The sequence below is a fragment of the Oncorhynchus keta genome, chromosome 35 (genome assembly GCF_023373465.1).
Source record: "Oncorhynchus keta strain PuntledgeMale-10-30-2019 chromosome 35, Oket_V2, whole genome shotgun sequence".
Taxonomy (NCBI): Eukaryota; Metazoa; Chordata; class Actinopteri; order Salmoniformes; family Salmonidae; genus Oncorhynchus; species Oncorhynchus keta.
Window position 1 is genome coordinate 73,768,024 of NC_068455.1, and position 14,470 is coordinate 73,782,493.

A 14,470-nucleotide genomic window follows, 5' to 3' on the forward strand; every position below is an offset into this window, starting at 1 on the left:
GACAGTTGGTGGGGTTGGTGACGGAGGACAGTTGGTGGGGTTGGTGACGGAGGACAGTTGGTGGGGTTGGTGACGGAGGACAGTTGGTGGGGTTGGTGACGGAGGACAGTTGGTGGGGTTGGTGACGGAGGCCAGTTGGTGGGGTTGGTGACGGAGGACAGTTGGTGGGGTTGGTGACAGAGGACAGTTGGTGGGGTTGGTGACGGAGGACAGTTGGTGGGGTTGGTGACGGAGGACAGTTGGTGGGGTTGGTGACGGAGGACAGTTGGTGGGGTTGGTGACGGAGGACAGTTGGTGGGGTTGGTGACGGAGGACAGTTGGTGGGGTTGGTGACGGAGGACAGTTGGTGGGGTTGGTGACGGAGGACAGTTGGTGGGGTTGGTGACGGAGGACAGTTGGTGGGGTTGGTGACGGAGGACAGTTGGTGGGGCTGGTGACGGAGGACAGTTGGTGGGGCTGGTGACGGAGGACAGTTGGTGGGGTTGGTGACGGAGGACAGTTGGTGGGGTTGGTGACGGAGGACAGTTGGTGGGGTTGGTGACGGAGGACAGTTGGTGGGGTTGGTGACGGAGGACAGTTGGTGGGGTTGGTGACGGAGGACAGTTGGTGGGGTTGGTGACGGAGGACAGTTGGTGGGGTTGGTGACGGAGGACAGTTGGTGGGGTTGGTGACGGAGGACAGTTGGTGGGGTTGGTGACGGAGGACAGTTGGTGGGGTTGGTGACGGAGGACAGTTGGTGACGGAGGACAGTTGGTGGGGTTGTTGACTGAGGACAGTTGGTGGGGTTGGTGACGGAGGACAGTTGGTGGGGTTGGTGACGGAGGACAGTTGGGGGCTGGTGACGGAGGACAGTTGGTGGGCTGGTGACGGAGGACAGTTGGTGGGGCTGGTGACGGAGGACAGTTGGTGGGGTTGGTGACGGAGGACAGTTGGTGGGGCTGGTGACGGAGGACAGTTGGTGGGGTTGGTGACGGAGGACAGTTGGTGGGGTTGGTGACGGAGGACAGTTGGTGGGGTTGGTGACGGAGGACAGTTGGTGGGGCTGGTGACGGAGGACAGTTGGAGGGGTTGGTGACGGAGGACAGTTGGTGGGGCTGGTGACGGAGGACAGTTGGTGGGGTTGGTGACGGAGGACAGTTGGTGGGGCTGGTGACGGAGGACAGTTGGTGGGGTTGGTGACGGAGGACAGTTGGTGGGGTTGGTGACGGAGGACAGTTGGTGGGGCTGGTGACGGAGGACAGTTGGTGGGGTGGTGACGGAGGACAGTTGGTGGGGTTGGTGACGGAGGACAGTTGGTGTGGTGACGGGGACAGGGTGGTGACGGAGGACAGTTGGTGGGGTTGGTGACGGAGGCCAGTTGGTGGGGTTGGTGACGGAGGACAGTTGGTGGGGTTGGTGACGGAGGACAGTTGGTGGGGTTGGTGACGGAGGACAGTTGGTGGGGTTGGTGACGGAGGACAGTTGGTGGGGCTGGTGACGGAGGACAGTTGGTGGGGTTGGTGACGGAGGACAGTTGGTGGGGCTGGTGACGGAGGACAGCTGGTGGGGTTGGTGACGGAGGACAGTTGGTGGGGTTGGTGACGGAGGACAGTTGGTGGGGTTGGTGACGGAGGACAGTTGGTGGGGTTGGTGACGGAGGACAGTTGGTGGGGTTGGTGACGGAGGACAGTTGGTGGGGTTGGTGACGGAGGACAGTTGGTGGGGTTGGTGACGGAGGACAGTTGGTGGGGTTGGTGACGGAGGACAGTTGGTGGGTTGGTGACGGAGGACAGTTGGAGGGGTTGGTGACGGAGGACAGTTGGTGGGGTTGGTGACGGAGGACAGTTGGTGGGGTTGGTGACGGAGGACAGTTGGTGGGGTTGGTGACGGAGGACAGTTGGAGGGGTTGGTGACGGAGGACAGTTGGTGGGGTTGGTGACGGAGGACAGTTGGTGGGGTTGGTGACGGAGGACAGTTGGTGGGGTTGGTGACGGAGGACAGTTGGTGGGGTTGGTGACGGAGGACAGCTGCTGGGGCTGGTGACGGAGGACAGTTGGTGGGGCTGGTGACGGAGGACAGTTGGTGGGGCTGGTGACGGAGGACAGTTGGTGGGGTTGGTGACGGAGGACAGTTGGTGGGGTTGGTGACGGAGGACAGTTGGTGGGGTTGGTGACGGAGGACAGGTTGGTGGGGTTGGTGACGGAGGACAGTTGGTGGGGTTGGTGACGGAGGACAGTTGGTGGGGTTGGTGACGGAGGACAGTTGGTGGGGTTGGTGACGGAGGACAGTTGGTGGGTTGGTGACGGAGGACAGTTGGTGGGGTTGGTGACGGAGGACAGTTGGTGGGGTTGGTGACGGAGGACAGTTGGTGGGGTTGGTGACGGAGGACAGTTGGTGGGGTTGGTGACGGAGGACAGTTGGTGGGGTTGGTGACGGAGGACAGTTGGTGGGGTTGGTGACGGAGGACAGTTGGTGGGGTTGGTGACGGAGGACAGTTGGTGGGGTTGGTGACGGAGGACAGTTGGTGGGGTTGGTGACGGAGGACAGTTGGTGGGGTTGGTGACGGAGGACAGTTGGTGGGGTTGGTGACGGAGGACAGTTGGTGGGGTTGGTGACGGAGGACAGTTGGTGGGGTTGGTGACGGAGGACAGTTGGGGGGGTTGGTGACGGAGGCCAGTTGGTGGGGTTGGTGACGGAGGACAGTTGGTGGGGTTGGTGACAGGCGTTGGTGACAGGGGCCAGTTGGTGGGGTTGGTGACGGAGGCCCGTTGTTGGGGTTGGTGACAGGCGAGGGCAGTTGGTGGGGTTGGTGACGGAGGCCAGTTGGTGGGGTTGGTGACGGAGGCCAGTTGGTGGGGTTGGTGACGGAGGACAGTTGGTGGGGTTGGTGACGGAGGCCTGTTGGTGGGGTTGGTGACGGAGGACAGTTGGTGGGGTTGGTGACGGAGGACAGTTGGTGGGGTTGAGGACAGTTGGACAGTTGGAGGGGTTGGGGCTGACGGAGGACAGTTGGTGGGGTTGGTGACGGAGGACAGTTGGTGGGGTTGGTGACGGAGGACAGTTGGTGGGGTTGGTGACGGAGGACAGTTGGTGGGGTTGGTGACGGAGGACAGTTGGTGGGGCTGGTGACGGAGGACAGTTGGTGGGGCTGGTGACGGAGGACAGTTGGTGGGGTTGGTGACGGAGGACAGTTGGTGGGGTTGGACAGACGGAGGGGGCGGAGGACAGTTGGTGGGGCTGGTGACGGAGGACAGTTGGTGGGGCTGGTGACGGAGGACAGTTGGTGGGGTTGGTGACGGAGGACAGTTGGTGGGGTTGGTGACGGAGGACAGTTGGTGGGGTTGGTGACGGAGGACAGTTGGTGGGGTTGGTGACGGAGGACAGTTGGTGGGGTTGGTGACGGAGGACAGTTGGTGGGCTGGTGACGGAGGACAGTTGGTGGGGTTGGTGACGGAGGACAGTTGGTGGGGTTGGTGACGGAGGACAGTTGGTGGGGTTGGTGACGGAGGACAGTTGGTGGGGCTGGTGACGGAGGACAGTTGGTGGGGCTGGTGACGGAGGACAGTTGGTGGGGCTGGGACAGGAGGGGTTGGTGACGGAGGACAGCTGGTGGGGCTGGACGGAGGACAGTTGGTGGGGTTGGTGACGGAGGACAGTTGGTGGGGCTGGTGACGGAGGACAGTTGGTGAGGTTGGTGACGGAGGACAGTTGGTGGGGTTGGTGACTGGAGGACAGTTGGTGGGGTTGGTGACGGAGGACAGTTGGTGGGTTGGGTGACGGAGGACAGTTGGAGGGGTGGTGACGGAGGACAGTTGGTGGGGTTGGTGACGGAGGACAGTTGGTGGGGTTGGTGACGGAGGACAGTTGGTGGGGCTGGTGACGGAGGACAGTTGGGGGGTGGTGACGGAGGACAGTTGGTGGGGTTGGTGACGGAGGACAGTTGGTGGGGTTGGTGACGGAGGACAGTTGGTGGGGCTGGTGACGGAGGACAGTTGGTGGGGTGGTGACGGAGGACAGTTGGTGGGGTGGTGACGGAGGACAGTTGGTGGGGTTGGTGACGGAGGACAGTTGGTGGGCTGGTGACGGAGGACAGTTGGTGGGGTTGGTGACGGAGGACAGTTGGTGGGGTTGGTGACGGAGGACAGTTGGTGGGGCTGGTGACGGAGGACAGTTGGTGACGGAGGACAGTTGGTGGGGTTGGTGACTGAGGACAGTTGGTGGGGTGGTGACGGAGGACAGTTGGTGGGGACAGGCGGAGGACAGTTGGTGGGGCTTGGTGACGGAGGACAGTGGGGCTGGTGAGGCTGGTGACGGAGGACAGTTGGTGGGGTTGGTGACGGAGGACAGTTGGTGGGGCTGGTGACGGAGGACAGTTGGTGGGGTTGGGAACATCCCTGGAGGACAGTTGGTGGGGTTGATGACGGAGGACAGTTGGTGGGGTTGGTGACGGAGGACAGTTGGTGGGGTTGGTGACGGAGGACAGTTGGTGGGGCTGGTGACGGAGGACAGTTGGTGGGGCTGGTGACGGAGGACAGTTGGTGGGGTGGTGACGGAGGACAGTTGGGGGGGCTGGTGACGGAGGACAGTTGGTGGGGCTGGTGACGGAGGACAGTTGGTGGGGCTGGTGACGGAGGACAGTTGGTGGGGTTGGTGACGGAGGACAGTTGGTGGGGTTGGTGACGGAGGACAGTTGGTGGGGTTGGTGACGGAGGACAGTTGGTGGGGTTGGTGACGGAGGACAGTTGGTGGGGTTGGTGACGGAGGACAGTTGGTGGGGTGGTGACGGAGGACAGTTGGTGGGGTTGGTGACGGAGGACAGTTGGTGGGGTTGGCCACGGAGGACAGTTGGTGGGGTTGGTGACGGAGGACAGTTGGTGGGGGCGTGGTGACGGAGGACAGTTGGTGGGGTTGGTGACAGGAGGACAGTTGGTGGGGTTGGTGACGGAGGACAGCTGGTGGGTTAGTGACAGAGAACATCCCTCGGTGACGGGGACAGTTGGTGGGGTTGGTGACGGAGGACAGTTGGTGGGGTTGGGAGGACAGTTGTTGGGACAGTTGGTGACAGGCGTGACGGGGACAGTTGGTGGGGCTGGTGACGGAGGACAGTTGGTGGGGGCGTTGGTGACGGAGGACAGTTGGTGGGGTTGGTGACGGAGGACAGTTGGTGGGGTTGGTGACGGAGGACAGTTGGTGGGGTTGGTGACGGAGGACAGTTGGGGGTGGGGTTGGTGACGGAGGACAGTTGGAGGGGTTGGGGACGGAGGACAGTTGGTGGGGTTGGTGACGGAGGACAGTTGGTGGGGCTGGTGACGGAGGACAGTTGGTGGGGCTGGTGACGGAGGACAGTTGGTGGGGTTGGTGACGGAGGACAGTTGGTGGGGTTGGTGACGGAGGACAGTTGGTGGGGTTGGTGACGGAGGACAGTTGGTGGGGCTGGTGACGGAGGACAGTTGGTGGGGCTGGTGACGGAGGACAGTTGGAGGGGTTGGTGACGGAGGACAGTTGGTGGGGTTGGTGACGGAGGACAGTTGGTGGGGTTGGTGACGGAGGACAGTTGGTGGGGTTGGTGACGGAGGACAGTTGGTGGGGTTGGTGACGGAGGACAGTTGGTGGGGTTGGTCACGGAGGACAGTTGGTGGGGTTGGTGACGGAGGACAGTTGGTGGGGTTGGTGACGGAGGCCTGTTGGTGGGGTTGGTGACGGAGGACAGTTGGTGGTGTTGGTGACGGAGGACAGTTGGTGGGGTTGGTGACGGAGGACAGTTGGTGGGGTTGGTGACGGAGGACAGTTGGTGGGGTTGGTGACGGAGGACAGTTGGTGGGGTTGGTGACGGAGGACAGTTGGTGGGGTTGGTGACGGAGGACAGTTGGTGTGGTTGGTGACAGGCGTGGTGACAGGGGACAGTTGGTGGTGTTGGTGACGGAGGACAGTTGGTGGGGTTGGTGACGGAGGACAGTTGGTGGGGTTGGTGACGGAGAACAGTTGTTGTGGTTGGTGACAGGCGTTGGTGACAGGGGCCAGTTGGTGGGGTTGGTGACGGAGGCCCGTTGTTGGGGTTGGTGACAGGCGTTGGTGGCGGGGGCCAGTTGGTGGGGTTAGTGACAGGCGTTGGTGACAGGGGCCAGTTGGTGGGGTTGGTGACGGGGGCCAGTTGGTGGGGTTAGTGACAGAGAACATCCCTCGTTGGTGACGGGGGCAGTTGGTGGGGTTGATGACGGGGGCCAGTTGGTGGGGTTTGTGACGGGAGGCCTGTTGGTGTGGTTGGTGACGGAGGACAGTTGGTGGGGTTGGTGACGGAGGACAGTTGGTGGGGTTGGTGACGGAGGACAGTTGTTGGGGTTGGTGACGGAGGACAGTTGGTGGGTTGGTGACGGGGACAGTTGGTGGGGTTGGTGACGGAGGACAGTTGGTGGGGCTTGGTGACGGAGGACAGTTGGTGGGGCTGGTGACGGAGGACAGTTGGTGGGGTTGGTGACGGAGGACAGTTGGTGGGGTTGGTGACGGAGGACAGTTGGTGGGGTTGGTGACGGAGGACAGTTGGAGGGGTTGGTGACGGAGGACAGTTGGTGGGGTTGGTGACGGAGGACAGTTGGTGGGGTTGGTGACGGAGGACAGTTGGTGGGGTTGGTGACGGAGGACAGTTGGTGGGGTTGGTGACGGAGGACAGTTGGTGTGGTTGCTGACGGGAGGCCTGTTGGTGGGGTTGGTGACGGAGAACAGTTGTTGTGGTTGGTGACAGGCGTTGGTGGCGGGGGCCAGTTGGTGGGGTTAGTGACAGGCGTTGGTGACAGGGGCCAGTTGGTGGGGTTGGTGACGGGGGCCAGTTGGTGGGGTTAGTGACAGAGAACATCCCTCGTTGGTGACGGGGCCAGTTGGTGGGGTTGGTGACGGAGGACAGTTGGTGGGGTTGGTAACGGAGGACAGTTGTTGGGGTTGGTGACAGGCGTTGGTGACAGGGGCCAGTTGGTGGGGTTGGTGACGGAGGCCCGTTGTTGGGGTTGGTGACAGGCGTTGGTGGCGGGGGCCAGTTGGTGGGGTTAGTGACAGGCGTTGGTGACAGGGGCCAGTTGGTTGGGTTGGTGACGGGGGCCAGTTGGTGGGGTTAGTGACAGAGAACATCCCTCGTTGGTGACGGGGGCCAGTTGATGGGGTTGGTGACGGAGGCCAGTTGGTGGGGTTGGTGATGGAGGCCAGTTGGTGGGGTTGATGGCGGGGGCCAGTTGGTGGGGTTTGTGACGGGAGGCCTGTTGGTGTGGTTGGTGACGGAGGACAGTTGGTGGGGTTGGTGACGGACGACAGTTGGTGGGGTTGCTGACGGGAGGCCAGTTGGTGGGGTTGATGACGGGGGCCAGTTGGTGGGGTTTGTGACGGGAGGCCTGTTGGTGTGGTTGGTGACGGAGGACAGTTGGAGGGGTTGGTGACGGAGGACAGTTGGAGGGGTTGGTGACGGAGGACAGTTGGTGGGGTTGGTGACGGAGGACAGTTGTTGGGGTTGGTGACAGGCGTTGGTGACAGGTGCCAGTTGGTGGGGTTGGTGACGGAGGCCTGTTGGTGGGGTTGGTGACGGAGGACAGTTGGTGGGGTTGGTAACGGAGGACAGTTGTTGGGGTTGGTGACAGGCGTTGGTGACAGGGGCCAGTTGGTGGGGTTGGTGACGGAGGCCCGTTGTTGGGGTTGGTGACAGGCGTTGGTGGCGGGGGCCAGGAGGACAGTTGGTGGGGTTGGTGACAGGCGTTGGTGGGGTGACAGGGGCCAGTTGGTGGGGTTGGTGACGGGGCAGTTGGGGGTGACAGGCGTTGGTGACAGGGGCCAGTTGGGGTGGTGGGGTTGGTGACGGGGCCAGTTGGTGGGGTTAGTGACAGAGAACATCCCTCGTTGGTGACGGGGCCAGTTGGTGGGGTTGGTGACGGAGGCCAGTTGGTGGGGTTAGTGACAGGCGTTGGTGACAGGGGCCAGTTGGTGGGGTTGGTGACGGGGGCCAGTTGGTGGGGTTAGTGACAGAGAACATCCCTCGTTGGTGACGGGGCCAGTTGGTGGGGTTGGTGACGGAGGCCAGTTGGTGGGGTTGGTGACGGAGGCCAGTTGGTGGGGTTTGTGACGGAGGCCTGTTGGTGTGGTTAGTGACGGAGGACAGTTGGAGGGGTTGGTGACGGAGGACAGTTGGAGGGGTTGGTGACGGAGGACAGTTGGTGGGGTTGGTGACGGAGGACAGTTGATGGGGTTGGTGACGGAGACAGTTGGTGGGGTTGGTGACGGAGGACAGTTGGTGGGGCTGGTGACGGAGGACAGTTGGTGGGGCTGGGTGACGGAGGACAGTTGGTGGAGTTGGTGACGGAGGACAGTTGGTGGGTTGGTGACGGAGGACAGTTGGAGGGGTTGGTGACGGAGGACAGTTGGAGGGGTTGGTGACGGAGGACAGTTGGTGGGGTTGGTGACGGAGGACAGTTGATGGGGTTGGTGACGGAGGACAGTTGGTGGGGTTGGTGACGGAGGACAGTTGGTGGGTTGCTGACGGAGGACAGTTGGTGGGGTTGGTGACGGAGGACAGTTGATGGGGTTGGTGACGGAGGCAGTTGGTGGGGTTGGTGACGGAGGACAGTTGGTGGGGCGCTGGTGACGGAGGACAGTTGGAGGGGTTGGTGACGGAGGACAGTTGGTGGAGTTGGTGACGGAGGACAGTTGGTGGGGTTTGTGACGGAGGACAGTTGGAGGGGTTGGTGACGGAGGACAGTTGGAGGGGTTGGTGACGGAGGACAGTTGGTGGGGTTGGTGACGTAGGACAGTTGATGGGGTTGGTGACGGAGGACAGTTGGTGGGGTTGGGCCAGTTGGTGACGGAGGCCAGTTGGTGGGGTTGGTGACGGAGGACAGTTGGTGGGGTTGGTGACGGAGGACAGTTGGTGGGGTTGGTGACGGAGGCCAGTTGGTGGGTTGGTGACGGAGGACAGTTGGTGGGGTTGGTGACGGAGGACAGTTGGTGGGGTTGGTGACGGAGGACAGTTGGTGGGGTTGATGACGGAGGACAGTTGGTGGGGTTGGTGACGGAGGACAGTTGGTGGGGTTGGTGACGGAGGACAGTTGGTGGGGTTGGTGACGGAGGACAGTTGGTGGGGTTGGTGACGGAGGCCAGTTGGTGGGGTTGGTGACGGGGGCCAGTTGGTGGGGTTTGTGACGGGGGCCAGTTGGTGACGGAGGCCAGTTGGTGACAGGCGTTGGTGACGGAGGCCAGTTGGTGGGGTTGGTGACGGGGGCCAGTTGGTGGGGTTGATGACGGGGCCAGTTGGTGGGGTTTGTGACAGGGGCCAGTTGGTGGGTTTGTGACCGGGGCCAGTTGGTGGGGCTTGTGATGGAGGCCAGTTGGTGGGGCGTTGATGACGGGGCCAGTTGGTGGGGTTTGTGACGGAGGCCTGTTGGTGGGGTTAGTGACGGAGGACAGTCCCTCTTGGTGACGGAGGACAGTTGGAGGGGTTGGTGACGGAGGACAGTTGGTGGGGTTGGTGACGGAGGACAGTTGGAGGGGTTGGGGACGGGGGCCAGTTGGTGGGATTGATGACGGGGCCAGTTGGTGGGTTAGTGATGGAGGCCAGTTGGTGGGGCTTGTGATGGAGGCCAGTTGGTGACAGGCGTTGGTGACGGGGGCCAGTTGGTGGGGTTTGTGACGGGGGCCAGTTGGTGGGGCTTGTGATGGAGGCCAGTTGGTGGGATTGATGACGGGGCCAGTTGGTGGGGTTTGGTGACGGAGGCCTGTTGGTGGGGTTAGTGACGGAGGACAGTTGGAGGGGTTGGTGACGGAGGACAGTTGGAGGGGTTGGTGACGGAGGACAGTTGGTGGGGTTGGTGACGGAGGACAGTTGGAGGGGTTAGTGACGGAGGACAGTTGGAGGGGTTGGTGACGGGGCCAGTTGGTGGGATTGATGACGGGGACAGTTGGTGGGGTTAGTGACGGAGGACAGTTGGAGGGGTTGGTGACGGAGGACAGTTGGAGGGGTTGGTGACGGAGGACAGTTGGTGGGGTTGGTGACGGAGGACAGTTGGAGGGGTTGGGGACGGGGACAGTTGGTGGGATTGATGACGGGGGCCAGTTGGTGGGGCTTGTGATGGAGGCCAGTTGGTGGGGCTTGTGATGGAGGCCAGTTGGTGGGGCTTGTGATGGAGGCCAGTTGGTGGGGTTTGTGACGGGGCCAGTTGGTGGTGACGGAGGCCAGTTGGTGACAGGCGTTGGTGACGGTTGCCAGTTGGTGGGGTTGGTGACGGGGCCAGTCGGTGGGGTTTGTGACGGGGGCCAGTTGGTGGGGTTTGTGACGGGGCCAGTTGGTGGGGTTTATAATAATAATAATAATATATGCCATTTAGCAGACGCTTTTGATCCAAAGCGACTTACAGTCATGTGTGCATACATTCTAAGTATGGGTGGTCCCGGGAATCGAACCCACTACCCTGGCGTTACAAGCACCATGCTCTACCAACTGAGCTACAGAAGGGGCAGTAGGGTTTGTGACGGGGGCCAGTTGGTGGGGCTTGTGATGGAGGCCAGTTGGTGGGATTGATGACGGGGCCTGTTGGTGGGGTTTGTGACAGAGAAAATCCAGTTGGTCATCCCTACTGCCTCTGATCTGGAGGACTCACTAAACAGAGAACATCCCTGGTCAACCCTACTGCCTCTGATCTGGAGGACTCACTAAACAGAGAACATCCCTGGTCATCCCTACTGCCTCTGATCTGGAGGACTCACTAAACAGAGAACATCCCAGGTCATCCCTACTGTCTCTGATCTGGCAGACTCACTAAACAGAGAACATCCCTGGTCCTGCCTCTGATCTGGAGGACTCACTAAACAGAGAACATCCCTGGTCACCCCTACTGTCTCTGATCTGGCAGACTCACTAAACAGAGAACATCCCTGGTCATCCCTACTGCCTCTGATCTGGAGGACTCACTAAACAGAGAACATCCCTGGTCATCCCTACTGTCTCTGATCTGGCAGACTCACTAAACAGAGAACATCCCTGGTCATCCCTACTGCCTCTGATCTGGAGGACTCACTAAACAGAGAACATCCCTGGTCATCCCTACTGCCTCTGATCTGGAGGACTCACTAAACAGAGAACATCCCTGGTCATCCCTACTGCCTCTGATCTGGAGGACTCACTAAACAGAGAACATCCCTGGTCATCCCTACTGCCTCTGATCTGGAGGACTCACTAAACAGAGAACATCCCTGGTCATCCCTACTGCCTCTTATCTGGAGGACTCACTAAACAGAGAACATCCCTGGTCATCCCTACTGCCTCTGATCTGGAGGACTCACTAAACAGAGAACATCCCTGGTCATCCCTACTGCCTCTGATCTGGAGGACTCACTAAACAGATGTATCTTAGTAGTATTATGGCAATTGGGTACTTTTTTCCACCACTGTTTAGAAGTGGACATATTATTTTGACATATGTTTTTTAAATAAACACTTCTGACAGCCTCTCCGACCAATTGGACGCGTCTGAATGGTCCTAAAGCTGGAGCATCGTTTTGTATCACATTCCAATGACAGAACTGGGAGGGACACAAATGCCATTTCAGATTGTGGGGGTTTATCTTTACTTTACTATTTATATAGTAAAGTCCCCCCTGTCCTCAGTGAAAGCTGTGCCCCTGTCCTCAGTGAAAGCTGTGCCCCTGTCCTACACAGTGAAAGCTGTGCCCCTGTCCTCAGTGAAAGCTGTGCCCCTGTCCTACACAGTGAAAGCTGTGCCCCTGTCCTCAGTGAAAGCTGTGCCCCTGTCCTACACAGTGAAAGCTGTGCCCCTGTCCTACACAGTGAAAGCTGTGCCCCTGTCCTCAGTGAAAGCTGTGCCCCTGTCCTACACAGTGAAAGCTGTGCCCCTGTCCTACACAGTGAAAGCTGTGCCCTTGTCCTCAGTGAAAGCTGTGCCCCTGTCCTCAGTGAAAGCTGTGCCCCTGTCCTACACAGTGAAAGCTGTGCCCTTGTCCTCAGTGAAAGCTGTGCCCCTGTCCTCAGTGAAAGCTGTGCCCCTGTCCTACACAGTGAAAGCTGTGCCCCTGTCCTACACAGTGAAAGTTGTGCAATTTATGTTGCTTGTTCATGACGAGGAGCAGGCAGACAGACAGACAGACAAGGAGCAGACAGACAGACAAACAGACAGACAGACAGACAGACAGACAGACAGACAGACAGACAGACAGACAGACAGACAGACAGACAGACAGACAGACAGACAGGTGGAGCAGACAAGGAACAGACAGACAGACAGACAGACAGACAGACAGACAGACAGACAGACAGACAGACAGACAGACAGGTGGACAGCAGACAGACAGACAGAACAGACAGACAGACAGACAGACAGACAGACAGACAGACAGACAAGGAACAGACAGACAGACAGACAGACAGACAGACAGACAGACAGACAGACACATACATCCATCTGACAACATTGAATTGAAGCTATAAATATACACAGTCACACACACACACACACACACACACACACACACACGGTCTCTTTTCTGTACAAACTCCAATTGGACAGGAAGAAAGGCACACAGCAGAAGAACATAAGGAGAACACAAAAACAATGACATCATTGTTCAGCAGAGACCTTTAACCTTGTTTGTTGAGATTAGTTGCCATGAGAACTGTCTGTTTGTCACACGGAAGATTATAACTGCATTTTGACATAATTTATTTTGTTTATGTTCACCTGAGTGGATCTACTGAGCAGTATCTTCATCTGATAACTGATATGAAGGTGGATTTACTGTTACACAGTATAAAGAGTGTTGTGGACGAGGTGTGTGTGTGTGTGTGTGTGTGTGTGTGTGTGTGTGTGTGTGTGTGTGTGTGTGTGTGTGTGTGTGTGTGTGTGTGTGTGTGTGTGTATATTTGTGTGTGTGTCTGTGTGTGTGTATTTGTGTGTGTGTGTGTGTATATGTAATAATAATATAATAATAATAATATATATATGTGTGTCTGTGTGTGTCTGTGTGTGTCTGTGTGTGTTTGTGTGGGTGGTTGTCTTCTAGTGTATAATGGGTTCAGATGGAGCAGTGCATCCCAACTCTGGGTCCTCCAGTAACCCCCACAGAACTAATCACCAAGCCCTCAGTGAGTTGAATTATGTGAGTCTGTCCCGGGCTACAACAACAATAACATTTGATTTGATAATCGGTTGAAAAAAACACCACAATGCTAAATGACAATCAGATGTTGATGTGTCGTTGTCGAGGAGATGATTCTAACATCTTACCTTTTCCTGCTTTTCTCTCTCTCTCTCTCTCTCTCTCTCTCTGGTCAATCTCTCTCTCTCTCTCTGTCTCTCTCTCTGGTCAATCTCTCTCATTCTCTCTCTCTCTCTCTCTCTCTCTCTGATTCTCTCTCTCTGGTCAATCTCTCTCTCTCTCAATTCAATTCAATTCAATTCAAGGGCTTTATTGGCATGGGAAACATGTGTTAACATTGCCAAAGCAAGTGAGGTAGACAACATACAAAGTGAATATATAAAGTGAAAAACAACAAAAATTAACAGTAAACATTACACATACAACAGTTTCAAAACAGTAAAGACATTACAAATGTCATATTATATATATATATATATATACACAATGTACAAATAATTAAAGGACACAAGATAAAATAAATAAGCATAAATATGGGTTGTATTTACAATGGTGTTTGTTCTTCACTGGTTGCCCTTTTCTCGTGGCAACAGGTCACAAATCTTGCTGCTGTGATGGCACACTGTGGAATTTCACCCAGTAGGTATGGGAGTTTTTCAAAATTGGATATGTTTCCGAATTCTTTGTGGATCTGTGTGATCTGGGGGAAATATGTCTCTCTAATATGGTCATACATTGGGCAGGAGGTTAGGAAGTGCAGCTCAGTTTCCACCTCATTTTGTGGGCAGTGAGCACATAGCCTGTCTTCTCTTGAGAGCCATGTCTGCCTACGGCGGCCTTTCTCAATAGCAAGGCTATGCTCACTGAGTCTGTACATAGTCAAAGCTTTCCTTAATTTTGGGTCAGTCACAGTGGTCAGGTATTCTGCCGCTGTGTACTCTCTGTGTAGGGCCAAATAGCATTCTAGTTTGCTCTGTTTTTTTGTTAATTCTTTCCAATGTGTGTTAAGTAATTATCTTTTTGTTTTCTCATGATTTGGTTGGGTCTAATTGTGCTGTTGTCCTGGGGCTCTGTAGGGTGTGTTTGTGTTTGTGAACAGAGCCCCAGGACCAGTTTGCTTAGGGACTCTTCTCCAGGTTCATCTCTCTGTTTGTGATGGCTTTGTTATGGAAGGTTTGTGAATCACTTCCTTTTAGGTGGTTGTAGAATTTAATGGCTCTTTTCTGGATTTTGATAATTAGTGGGTATCGGCCTAATTCTGCTCTGCATGCATTATTTGGTGTTTTACGTTGTACACGGAGGATATTTTTGCAGAATTCTGCGTGCAGAGTCTCAATTTGGTGTTTGTCCCATT

General features: G+C 57.4%; 1 protein-coding gene across 1 annotated transcript; it reads right to left on the reverse strand.

Annotated features, from left to right (window-relative positions):
- Nucleotides 1-6,747: 6,747 nt before the first annotated feature.
- Nucleotides 6,748-7,848, reverse strand: LOC127915525 (uncharacterized). Its single transcript, XM_052495699.1, has 2 exons — nt 7,578-7,848; nt 6,748-7,223 (listed from the first exon to the last, which is right to left on the reverse strand). The coding sequence occupies exons 1-2, from the start codon at nt 7,846-7,848 to the stop codon at nt 6,748-6,750; spliced, it is 747 nt and encodes a 248-aa protein (XP_052351659.1).
- Between the last annotated feature and the right edge of the window lie 6,622 nt (nt 7,849-14,470).

Coding starts and splice junctions, on each gene's coding strand:
- LOC127915525 (XM_052495699.1), bottom strand. CDS start 7,848: ATGTTCTCTGTCACTAACCCCACCAACTGGCCCCGTCACCAACCCCAC. Junction 7,224..7,577: donor TGTCACCAACCCCAACAACT/GTCCTCCGTTAC, acceptor CCACACCAACAG/GCCTCCCGTCACAAACCCCA.